General features: G+C 36.4%; 1 protein-coding gene across 12 annotated transcripts in view; it reads right to left on the bottom strand.

Annotated features, from left to right (window-relative positions):
• Positions 1-3,234: 3,234 nt before the first annotated feature.
• The window catches only part of NEK7 (NIMA related kinase 7), a 78,742-nt gene continuing 68,909 nt past the window's right edge, over positions 3,235-13,067 (bottom strand). For all 12 annotated transcript variants that reach the window (XM_064515769.1, XM_064515773.1, XM_064515768.1 and 9 more), the window contains one exon: positions 3,235-11,397. In XM_064515769.1, coding sequence (XP_064371839.1) covers positions 11,287-11,397 — 111 coding nt within the window. In that variant the 3' untranslated portion in view covers positions 3,235-11,286. The remainder of the gene's footprint in view (positions 11,398-13,067) is intronic.

The following is a 13,067-nucleotide window of genomic DNA, read 5'->3' as shown; positions in this document are numbered from 1 at the left end:
CAACACTGATCATACTTTAAATTTATGAAAGAACTACACAATTTTCAGTTTAAAAGGAAATTTTGTTCTAGGACTGCATTTTAAGAACAGAATTTTACACTCACTTTTTGTGAAAGTAAACACAATTATGTTCTATATTTTTTATTGTGGTAGCTTCATGACCCTATACAAAGACAGAGATCAAAAATCAGGAGCAACAAAAAAGGCCAAGTTCAAACAAGAGCTCCACAGAGCTGGCAAAAGTTACACAGTTGAAAGTTGCACATTTACTGCAGGCAAATCTCTGCCAGTGTTCCAAATCAACATGTAAAGCAACATACCAGGAAAGCTTATTTAATCAGATTATGGACTATACTCAGTAAACAGAATATTCACATATAGATACACCACTTAGTACAACAGGATTCTGATAATGTTTACAGCATTTGGATACTACTGTAGTAATAGAGTCTTAGTATGTCTGCTTTAAATTTCTTACCAAAAAGAAACACAAATCATTAATTGCAAAATATATGCAATGTTCTTACAGAGCACAGTATTAGAATGCTTTAAGTTGTCCTTATAAAAGCTCGCAGAAGTTTGAAAGCTACCAATGCTGTTTAAAGAGGACATTCAAGCAAAGACAAGAATGGGGCATCGATAAAAAGCAGTATGTTCTATTTCATGTGAATGTCATCTGTTTCTGTTCACATGAGACCACTGTCACCAATTTGAGCATTCACAGAGAAGGAAAAGAAAGCCATTTTCAAAAGAAATACAATTTTATGAACAGATTTAGTGTCATAAGCATTTTCTTAGATTTTGCCTTTTTAATAAAGGAATAAAAGTACATAGTTCAAAATAATCATCACCCTTTTGTATCGTAACAGTTAAAAGTTGATAGCTCTTCAACTACTACATTGGTGCAGTTGCATGAGGTCTTCTTGAAATTTTCTAAGTCGTGCAGGAAGACCAGTATTATGGCAAGAGAATACCAAGGAAAGATATGGGTCAACTACATGATCTTTTGCCCTCATCAGATTGGGATTTGATTTCCAGAGTTACTAGCTGGAGTTGACACTTCAAATTGAACTGCCCACTGCTTCTAAAAACTCTAGGCAAGAGAGTCATTTCTTCCAATTGGTTATCCCCAGAGAAAAGAAAGACCTGTGGGAGGAAATACTGCGGCCCAGTACCCCTGTGCTAGCTGCCAGATCAATGGCCAGTGTCAGCAGGGTTTTCTTTAATGATGCTTGAACCAGCATCAGCCTTGCTAACGGCCACAGTTACCACCAATACCCACACACAGGAAACAAGTTACCTGGAAAGACCAAATAATTGCCTCATTTTGCAATATGAGGAATTTTTAAAGGTGTAAGCCTTACATTTTATGTGCATAGGATCAGTCCTTAGATATTACCATCTTCACGTTCATAACAAAATGTAACAGGACAGTCGGAGACAGCTAGTAGCAAGTCCATCTGGGAGACTGCAGATCAATCTATAAACCTTCCCTATAAAGAAGCATGCAGTATTTTGTAAGCCTTGCTACAGTGCATGTGCATATTATGTATGTAAAATATACACACACGTACAGAATAATTTTTTTTATATATATAATTTTAAGGCAAGAAGCGTTTGTCAAACTGAGAGAAAAATCTAACACTGAACTTCCTATTCATACATGTACCTGTGTAGAGCTAAAAGACAAGCCACAAAAACAACCAGTACTTCTTTACTGGGTGCAGAATCCATGGCATTTCAGATGATCTTATTTGTAAAAATCCTATATGCTTTTCTTTACATTTGGGACAGCTTTTGTACTGTCTAAAAGATACGATGGTATTAAGACTGGGACAAATTAGCACAGTTCTGTGAATTAGCACTGTTACAGTAAAGCTGATAAAGTCACTGATTAACACATATAAGAGTGTTCTCTCTCCATCTTTTTCTTCTGTAAACAAACAAGACCTTTAAAAATAACAACAGACAAGCAACAAAAACACAGAATTACCTGGGCTTTCCACACTAATGCTTTAAGACTCCTTTCCCTCAGCAAGCCCATTAAAGCTTCTTCCACCTGCAGGAGGAACCATTACAGTTGTTGAGACTGTATCCAACCAACTCCTTTTGAGGGGCTGAAATAAGTGCAACTGCACTGGGTTCTTCCTACTTCTGAAAACAAACGCTGAATTCAGTTTCCCCTTTTCCAGTGAAGAAAAGTATAACAGGAAGACCTGTAGTCATTGTGTCAGGTCACTGTATGGAGAAATTACAACTTTAAAATAATTATGTGTGTTAGAAACAAAGACAACAAAAAGCATTATTGCTAAGAATGCATAATGAATTCTTCAAAATTAAGTTACCTTAAAAGGTGTTCTTCCTCATCAGTAAAAGCTCTGAACCATCTACAACTCCTTTCTTTCCTCTTTCTGAAACTTATGACTTATATTAAGTCATCAGAAATGAATCGAAATCAGAAGAAATTTCAGCATGGTAGACTTGATGTGCATAAGAGATCTGTATTTACATAGCACCTGCTAATTTTCCTCTTTCCCAATTATATGCCTATTGATCCCCTAACAAAAAACACAGAAAAGACAATTTTTTGGATAGCCCATGCAAGCTACCTCAAAACATCTCCACCAGTGCTCCACTGAGTGTGAGGTGCTGACCTACACCACAGGAGCTGAGAAGCAACACAACTGAGCAGCATCTATACTCTCACACCTGGCCAGTGCTTGCCGGAAGCTAACACTGCCTGAGGCACACTCATTCTCAGGGTCCTCTCTGCTGCTTGTGCTACATAAATGGGGAACCAGGCAGACAAACAGACCCCAGGCACCAGAAAACCCAGAGAGCTAGCATACTTGACCATCAGCTCTACAGAAACACGTCCTGTAAAAGCTCTAGTAAAAAACAAAACAATATACAATTAGCCAAAAAAAGAAAAATCCTTTCAAATCTCATTTTTGATAACTCTCTAGTCTACTTTCCACCAGCACACGAGAGTTTAAAAATAGAGTTCCTACAATCACTAATTATTCAGACTCATGCCAGCTTCCTCCCCTCCCCGGTGGTAAGCTGCCTTCTTTGAGGGATGCTCCAGAAGACAGAAACGTAAAGTTACATTCACGATCTTGACTCCCCTGATTCACCAACGTGGGCAGAGCTGTATTCTGCCAGGAAATGTCTAGTAGATTAGAAGGCAACCGCTGAGAACCTCCACATCATAAAAATCACAGAACTTTTAAATCAAGTTTTACTGCCAGCATTTTATTTCACACTCAAGTAGTAAATGAATAGTGTGCATATCAAATGGGATACAGAAGTACTACATGAACATATACATTTGTCTTTAACAACTGTTTCAGAAAATAAACATCCTAAGTTCTTTGTTTATTTCGATATTTGACTTACCTTTTTTATAACAGAAAATATTTGAGGAGTAGCAGGAGAACAAGAAACAATGGTGATAATTTGAAACCAAGGAGGTTCTGACAAAACACAGGAGAAAAAATTTGCTATGAGGATGGCTAAGCATTGGAACAGGCTGCCCAGACAGACTGCAGGATCTCTGTCTTCGCAGGTTTTCAAGATCCAATTGGTAGAAGCCCTGTGTCTCCTGGTCTGAATTCAGTGTCGACCCTGTCTGAGCAGGTAGCTAGACTAGAGACCTCTTCCAAGGTCCCTTCCAACCTGAATAATTCTACGACTTAAACAATCAGCAGCCAAATACAAGCAAGTCAACCAGATCTTCCCTTCTGAACCCTCTCCCAACCAAATCTTATACCAGAAAATTCAATACTCCTCTTTAATAATCATCTTTATAATGGTCCTGCATTTCTGAAAACAATTGAAGTGCACAGAAGAGTACCAATGCTATATCTTTAAAGTCAAACCAAGAGCTTTTGCGTAATTCAAGATTCCCTTTGTTCAGCAATCACACATTTTTAATACTAAATGTGTAATGAGTAATAAATGACTGTATAATGTTACCAGAGATCTTTCTAGCCATTTTTTAAATGGGAGATTTCCGATTCACGCTCAAAAAAGACACCACAGGAGCATAAAATAGTGTCAAGATATTACTTATTTTCCAAGTTCCTATTAGCCCTGGCTGTGCTGTGCCCCCAGCAGATGCCGCAAGGAAGGCACAGAATGAGCATCTGGAAGATGGAGAGGAAGCAGAGACTCCCAGAACATCTCTACACTTCCTTGGGGACCATGTCTGTCCAATTTGAGGCCTCTTTCTATTGCTAGGATTTAAGCGAGAAACAAGTGAAACTATCATCAGGAAGAACACAATGTACCTAATTTCTTTTTATTTCCATATTAAAAGAAGATTTCTATTAGACAAAAGGTGAAAGGCCTCCATGCATCATTAAGGTAGTTGTAGAAGAACAAATTCAGTGTTGGTAGAATGCTATACAAACAGACTACAAAGAATAAAAGTAAAACTTGGAAACATTTAAAAAAGATTTCGCTTTGTTCTAACAGGCAACTGATCCTCTAAAAGAAGAGAGTTATTCTGATGCAAATAAATAGCTATTAAATGTGTGTATACATACACACACACCCATATTGAAGTTGACATTCAGGTCACTATCCTACAGACCAAAAGCCCAAACTTTTAGCTTTATGGAAAATTAATAATACATCCCGTGCTTCTCAACCTCAATACACATTTAAGTATATAAATACTACAAGTAATCAGAGGGCAGATAATCTGATCAACAGTGAGTCTATACAAACATATAGTCTAAGTCTGAAACCCTGTTACAACTGGAAAGGCAAACAGCACATCTGCATAGAAAACAATGCAGCGCACTGCAGACATATCCAATTTGGCTTCAAACTAGGTCTGTGTGGATGCAGTATAGCACAGAGCTCAGTCTTAGACCTACACGACAAATAAAAACTTGGCTCTTCCTAAGTCAGTACTGCTACAAGCACACAAGCTGTTTGCTTTCTAGCTGGCTTAACTGTATCTACACTACCTTAAAGTGTAATATTCATCTTCAGTTAAACAAGATGGAGGACAGCAAATAAGAGAAACAGGTCTAATTGTGGAGCAGTTACAAAGAATAGCATTGTGCTGAGTGCTCACTTTAGATCCAGCCAAAGAAGCTCTAAGTTACAGCCTTAACTTTAAGCAGAGGTAAACAAAACTGAATATGGTAAATATATAAAGAAATGAAAGGCAAGAATGTTTTATCTGAAACTGTAGGAAACAGTAAATCAGGGAGCAGTTGAAGGAATTTTGATTTAAAGTACTTGGTGGAGTAAGAGCTACTATAGCTCTGTAGTCCATAGCTCTGTAGTAACATCAAATAGGTGGGACTGAAGTGTCTTAAAAAAACCAAAACAATTAGTAATTTGGTGGAGCTCCTTCTTCAGAGCATGAAGCAGCTCAAGCCCCAAGACTGTACTTTAGTCCTGTTGATTTGGATACCTGAAGGAAGGAAAGAAGTCAAAATGACAGAGGTTAAAGCAGTCAAAATAAGAAAGAAGAACATGGACAATGAAGAGGTACGGAATCTGATATTACCTAAGAAAAAAACACCTCACACTTCATGAGACATCTCATACGCAGGTGTGGGAAAAAAAAATGTCAAAGATAGAAAGGTTGGGGCCCTGGAACATACAGAGGCAGGTAAAATTGTCAGATGTTAGAAAAAATTTAAAGGAAGTTAGGAATAAAAATTGGATCTCTGAATCAACAGGTCTAAGACTGTGGCTGGATATCCAAGAAGTCATCTGGAGATGGAACTGTAGGAAAACCAAACTGGGGAAGGAAGTACTAGATTTTTGTGGCATCCAAATAAAAGCCAAAACCTTGAAAACAAAGTGGAGAGAGGAATGGGAGGGTTCAGGCACAGGAAATACGAGGGGATGCTAAATGAGGAATAAAGGGCAAAGTATTATCAGAGAACCAGTTAAAATAATGGGTGCCACCCCCTTCAAGAAAGAGGAAAAACAGAAACATGGTTGCAAGTAAAGGAAATGAAGACAGACAGAACATGATATTAAAAGAATTTAAAGAGGAAGAAGTCATTCAGGAAAGGAGTGACAGATACACAGAAGATAATACAGAAATAAAAGGGGCAAACTAACAGTTAGGAGGTAGAGGGGCCTACTTCAGAAACCCACACTGAAAAAGTAGAAAATTTTTTTTTAAATAGAACGAAAGATCTTGCCATGTAATATTAGGTTTGGTTTGAAGATACCTTTTGAATAAAGACTGGGTGGATAACTAAAATGAAAGACAAATCTGGAAGCAAGCTCAACAGAAAAAAAAAAGGGTGGGATAAAAGTGGTTTAAAAATCCATTTGGAGGGAAAATTACAACAGGTAAGGCTGAGCTGAGCCCAAAGCTGCATTGTACTGACATACTCTTCAGAACTATTCAGGAAGGCAGGAATGAAAATTCCAAAATTACAAGAAAAAATGTCCGGGGAGAGAATGGAGACAGGACAGTGCAAGAAAGTGACCAAAGAAATCACACATAGAGAAGAGGACAGAGATGAAAATAAAGACCAGGGAGTCAGAAGAAGTGAGGCCAATGAAGCAAGAAGGCAGCTGAGAAGAGTAAAGGAGTCAGAAATGTTAATTGACTGGAGATCCCAAAAGGAGTGAGTGACAGGGTGGAGGAGAGAGAAAGACAGATATGCTGAAAGAGAGCAAGTAGTGATCAGAGAGAAAGAATTTAGAGATGAGAGATAATAAAGAGAACAGTATTTAGTAAAGACAAGGTCATGGAAGTGACTGAGGTAGCAAGAAAGTCTGTCTAAAGCTAGAAATCAAAGAAGGTGGTTGGAAAAACAGAGTGAAGGACAACAGAGTAGTTATCAGAACAAAAAAAATAGGGGTTACCCATGATGAAGAATAAAATTTGAGAAGACGGGAATGTGCAGAGTTTAGTACAGTCCCAAGGAAAGAAACAGTAGTCAGAAATGCAAACTAATGGTCACTAAGAAAAGGTCACAGGAAGGAAAACTAGACACAGATGGCTTCAAAGCAGGAGGACTGTGGAACAGTCATCAGAAAGATGAAGCACAGGCAACAGGAGACAGGAATGGCAGGAGTGCAGTAGTGATTATGAAAGGGAAGCAATTAAAAGAAAGAAGGTTCAAGAAAAGGTGTAAAGTTTGAAAAAGAACCTTAAAAATCCACATCTGAATGATTGGAAACATAAGTAACAAATCAACGGGCATGGCCAATACCTGTATTTCCCACATTCTTGAAGTTGCTACTTCTGCTGGATGATCTTGGCAAAAAGGTTTAGTAATTCATCCAGACCAAACCACAGATCAGATATTCAAAAGATTAACGCTCACTTACTAGATGATGTGGGGATCTGGAGGGGCTGGAAAAAAAGCTTTGCACTGTTAGAGAATAATAACAGAAAAGCTAGTGATTTGTACTCTGCTGTCCAGTGCCTTTACTTCCCAATTAAATTAACTCTCCATAAGTCAAGATCTAAAGGCCTTCACTGACTCTTCCTCACATCAGCCTCTGGCTCCTGGAGCCACGAGTACCCCACACAGCCCTCGCTGCCAGTGTTTGAATGCAGCCCACCTTGCTGCACAACAGCTAAGACCGACTGGGTGGATGGGTTGTTAAGAGAAACATCACTGCAATTTTGGGTCCTATTCAGAGATACCCGAGAACCACTGGCATAACAAGTCTGTCTTCTCTGTTTCCAAGCCTCTGTCAAGAATTTCACTCTTTATGCCTTTCTTAATCATGAGCATGAATAAAACACCAGCCTTCTCCAACACTTCTAATACTGTTCTTCATCTTTCTGCATATTGGCATGTTTTGAAAGTTTTTGCTCGTTACAAAAATAGCACATACTCATGGAGTCGGTAGCTGTATCATTAGAATATACAGAAGAGGAAAAAATACGTTAGTCTGTGCTACCAAAACAGTAAAGTACAAAAAGTCTAAAAAGTGAGCTGAGCAGAGAAGTTCTTTATATACACACCCTACTGGTTCCTATTTACTCACTGTGTGTAAAACAGGTTCACTAAGAATTACCAGAATTCCATAAAAAGCACAAGGGTCACGAGTTCACAGGACCGGGGCAATAATAGGAGTTGGGGGGGGGGGGTGTTAATATTTTATGCTTTTCAGATTATTTTCATACTGCTTGAAAATAATTATAGATTCTGTTTTTAAATATGAGATATAAAAACTTTTGGGTTAATTTTTAATATAGCTAATGTACTCTTTTTAGATATAACTTTTGCTATAGTATCAAAAAGATTTTTTAAATGTACTTTCTTTTGTGACAGACAATAACTCACCTATAATCAACTACTTGAAGCAGTAAACTGTCCACAAGATACGTAGCATCTACTGTAACACATACATCTGTAATAAGAAGAGTTTGAGAAAATATCATAGAAGCACTATCATTTTTACATCGTATTAAATATCTGTACGTTTTATTTCTGTTAGGCTACTGCACAGCAGGGGAGCCTTCAAGACTCAAGACAAAGGTTTTAAGTAATGTCATTCAAAGCACAAAGTTCACTATTTCATGAAGCAAGTTAATACTGTAGTACTACTGAAATAAAAGGAGTAGCTGGTCAGACATTTAGGTTAGAAATGTAACATTCATTTTAAACAAAAAAAACATGTAAAGCCAGAAGCTTAAAATAAATAGTGCCAAGTGCCATCATCAACATATGAAAATTAGAACGGTGTTTTGTAAAATAAAATTTTACAAAAGTATAGCAGAAAGCAGAAATATAAGTCTTATAACAGACATTATCATTTTCATATGTTACTAGGTAATTTACTTGAGGGATAGATTCTACAAATCCCCAGTTATGTAAGTAGTTCTATTAACCCTTGGGGGGTACTCAATTACCAAGGTCAGTACCAGTCATCTGTACCACTTGTTTTAGAGTGGTTTTAAAATAGGAACAACTACTACTCTTACTCAGCAAATGATTAATCATCAATAATTAAAAAAAAAAAGTTAAACACTGAATTAGGTACATTTGTTAAACCGTAACTGATCACGATGTCTTTACTCAAATTGCCCTTCCAAAACAGGAGTGGAAGAGGATTTGTTCTTGATTTCTTTCAGGAAAAAATGCTAATACTTGCTACATAATGCCAGATGCAAATAATCTAGTTGTGTTTGGGTTTTTCAGTGATTTTTAAATATTCTACTTCATTTCAGAAAAGAATGGCTTGAGTACATATGCATATTAAGAGCTAATCCTGGCAGTCAAGCAAGTCCTACACTGTGGCCTATTCCAATAAAAACCATTTCACTTTGTTATATGAACTATTGTTACAGAATACCACTGTCATTTTTTAAAATCAGTGGTTGGAAAAAATCAATTAAAAGAGAGAGAGAGAGAGAGAGAGAGAGACTGACTGACTGACACAAACCAAGGCATTAATCCTTCCAGGTCTCTTAAATACTTCATTCCCATAAGTTGCCCCACTGAAGTCTTAAAAGATTAAATTCAGGATATACAGCAGCTAGAGGGAAAACTAAGGATTCATTCTACAAAATTTTGAAACAAAAATACAGAAATAGAAGTAGAAGGATCTGGTATATTCACTATTTCAAAACTTCTGTATTTTCCCAAACAGAATTTCCTTACTACTTCTAATTAAAAAAATAAAATAAAAAACCCTGACCAAGCTTGAATTTTTTTCAAAAAACCCACAGTTGGATTTTTTTTTTTTTTGGGAGCATTATGTCAAATCAAAAGAATTGGTCTAGGCCACAGATGTATGGCTGTATTGTGTTCACTATACAATATTATAGTGTCTTTAAAGTCACACACAAAAATTGACTGTGCAGGGGACTGACTGTATATAGAACCCTTATGTACACATACGTACTGCAGCTTTTCTTTGAATCAACCTCATCGTACCTATATAAAGAAAAGATTTAACCAACCTTAACTTCTTAGCAGTTTCACTGGCAATTCTGTGTTTGTATATTCTCAAAAAAATGTGTCTTGAAACTCAAAAAAATTCAGTTCAAACTCAATTATAGCATATTGTTAAGGAAAGAGTGTCTTGTTCTTAACAATAAAAATATTACTTTAGCATATCCAAAAGGGTATTAGGTTTTAACCAAAAGATTCCAATTTTCATTTTCAACTAATAAAGTATTGGTAAATATTTTGCACATATATTTACTTCCCAAATGAAGGAGTGGCAACTTTCATTTAAAGTAAAAGCTAAAATTTACTTGTGCTAAATATAAAACTACTTCTCAGGATACATACAGTATATAAAATCAGATATTCACGAAGAGTACATTTGTATTTTTGTACACAAAATTCCAAAAGGCTTCTGGATTATAAAAGCATTTTTAAAATTTAAATATAGTACTGTAAGGTCATTCACTTTTAAATACAAAAATCTACAGTGACATATATATATAAATAGTTGGGAAGTTGTAACTTAAGCTTTGCATCTTTTAGATTGGATTTTCTCATATATGCTAGCCTCAAAGGCTCCTTATCTGCTGCAAAAAGCATCTGCGTGACTTTAGCACTTAACTACATAGATTCCTATTGCTTCAGGGCAGTGCTGCATGAGTCTACTGAAAATGATCCGATCTCAGAAACACTTTAAATTTCCCCACCCAAACTTTCAACATACTTTTTATATGCATTATGCCAGAATAACAAAACGAAAAGGGATGTTACAAAAATTTCAGTGCGTGACAGTTTTTCCCAGTAACTTTTCTCATTACACATAGCAAGCATGGAACTACTCAGATCATCAGGCTCCTCATGTTGAGAACTGCAACTACAATTCAGTATAAAATACAATAACCTTCTACAATAATTATGTCCCTTTCAGAACAAAGATTAAAATAATAAATTTAACTGTGCTGATTCATATCTTCCATAAATTATTAAAAATGTGAGAGATTCAGAAATTTGTTTCTGAATAATAAGCCTAATATCTGTATCATGTGCAAAAGTGCAACTCTGTTTTAGAACTAAGGTCCAACTGAATACAATTTTGTTACTAAAGAAAAATACATTTGAACTCACTTTACATGGAAAACCGTGGTTCCTGGTAAGGTTATGCTTTACATATTTCAACCTGTTTTAAAACTGCAAGTTGGTTAAAAAAAATACAAAAAATAAAAATAAACAGAAAACAAAGCTTGTATATAAATTGGTTTACAATTCAAAGCATGACAATAAGCTTCAAATAATTACATTTCTGTAACACTCAAAGAAAAAGGTGGGATGATCTATTTAAAATACTTGAATATTTCTGTTCTTTTCTTCATGATCTGATGTCCACTTAGCTGCTTGCAGTGTGTGCATGCATACGTTTCGCTACATCATAGACATAGGTTATGTCTGGTCGCTTCTCTGGATCCGGGTTGATGCACATATTAACTAATTGTCGCAGCTGGAAAAGGAAAATACGTGTAAGAAAGCCAACAATTCTGTCAAGTAGTATTTGCGTATTCTCCAATTCAAATTAATAAGACTGGCAAAAATTAGGTGAACATAACAATCCTGCATACACCCCCAACACCCACTCAAAACGTATCGCACATAGTTTTACACAAGCACGTATGCAACATACTCCTGTGATTTTTGCATTTTGTGTTGTTGTCTGGAAAAGCAGAAAAGCATATTCAGGTTCTAATCCTTTAAATATACAATTTCAGACATGTGTTCATTATAAATCATTTGCATGATGATTCCTGTATTTTATGGACAGCTATGACTTCAAACCCTAGCCTAGGTCTTTCAGCCTGGAAGGCTGAAATGAACATGGAGAAGATAAACGGGGGCTGTTTGTTCATTCTGTGGGAACACAAGAGCCAGCCAGCAACAAATGGAATTACTGTGTGAGAGGGTCCAACGAAAGACAGTGATTCCACATATGATGTAAAGTTAATCTGCAGAACCTCCTGCTGCTGGAAGCTAAAAGCATAAACAGATTCAAAAAGGAACTGGACAAGTTAAACACACTGAAGGCTATTTAATATGAAGACTCCACCTCTGATTTAGGAAATCTCTGAAGTGAAAACTACAGGAACTTGGGAAAGCATTTTGGGGAAATATTGCATTATGTTGGTCCTATTCTTCCATTTACCCACTATCAGAGACAGGATATTGGACGAAATAGTCTTTAGTCTATGTTCCAGTATTTGTTCTTAGCATTAAGGCCTTTAACTTTTTTTCTTTACAGAAAGAAACACATAATTAATACACATGTTGAAGAAAACCCCTATCTGGGAATAAACAATCACTATGACTAGAAAGTACCATAGTTCCACAGACACCATATTCTACTGGGTCTTTTACAGTTCCCATATTCAGCAGAGGTAATCCAGAAGTAACCATTCAGATACTTCTCATTACTTTCACAAACTGTCAGAACAGTTACAGGTTTTGCTTCCTCCCTTGAGATGCTTCAGGTGACATTAGAGCTTAACGTAGTCTGGATACCTTTCTTGTGGGGCAGGCTCCACATCTATTTTACACTGTGCACATTTCCTAAGCAGTTTACAACATGGAATATACTTCCTCCTTGATGGCTTATTAAAATGTTCGCAACCTTTCTAAAGAGTAAATTACCAACTGTAAGAAGCTCTTCCTTTATACTTTTTAATAGTTTTACTCAGACCTCCTGGATGTCCTTATAGTATTTAAAAACCACTACACACTTGCAATCTACCATTTTCTGGCAAGGTGTCAAATTTGGTTCAGCCTCCCTCCTAATACTATTAGGTATGATTATTGAAGATAAGCTGCAATTACTGCAACAAACACAACAATCTCATCACCATGGTTATTCAAAGGCAAAATAGACTGCATATTCAAATTTGCCAGAGAGTTCACTTCCTGCTTTTTATTAACAGACCAATATGCATTTTAAGTTATAATTATACTCCTTTATTTTTTCAGAAGATGGATTTAAATGCCCTGGAATAAGAAATTCCAAAGTTAAGAAGTGAACATTATACACCACCAGTTAAAACTTTGTTCATTTACCCTTGCACAAACATTCTGAATTGTATACAATGTGCGGGTTTTTCCACATTTAACAATACAGAAATTATGTCA

Source organism: Dromaius novaehollandiae, chromosome 8 (assembly GCF_036370855.1).
Source record: "Dromaius novaehollandiae isolate bDroNov1 chromosome 8, bDroNov1.hap1, whole genome shotgun sequence".
Lineage (NCBI taxonomy): Eukaryota > Metazoa > Chordata > Aves > Casuariiformes > Dromaiidae > Dromaius > Dromaius novaehollandiae.
The sequence above is the reverse complement of the archived record's forward strand: the minus strand, read 5'-3'. Positions and strand labels throughout refer to the sequence as shown.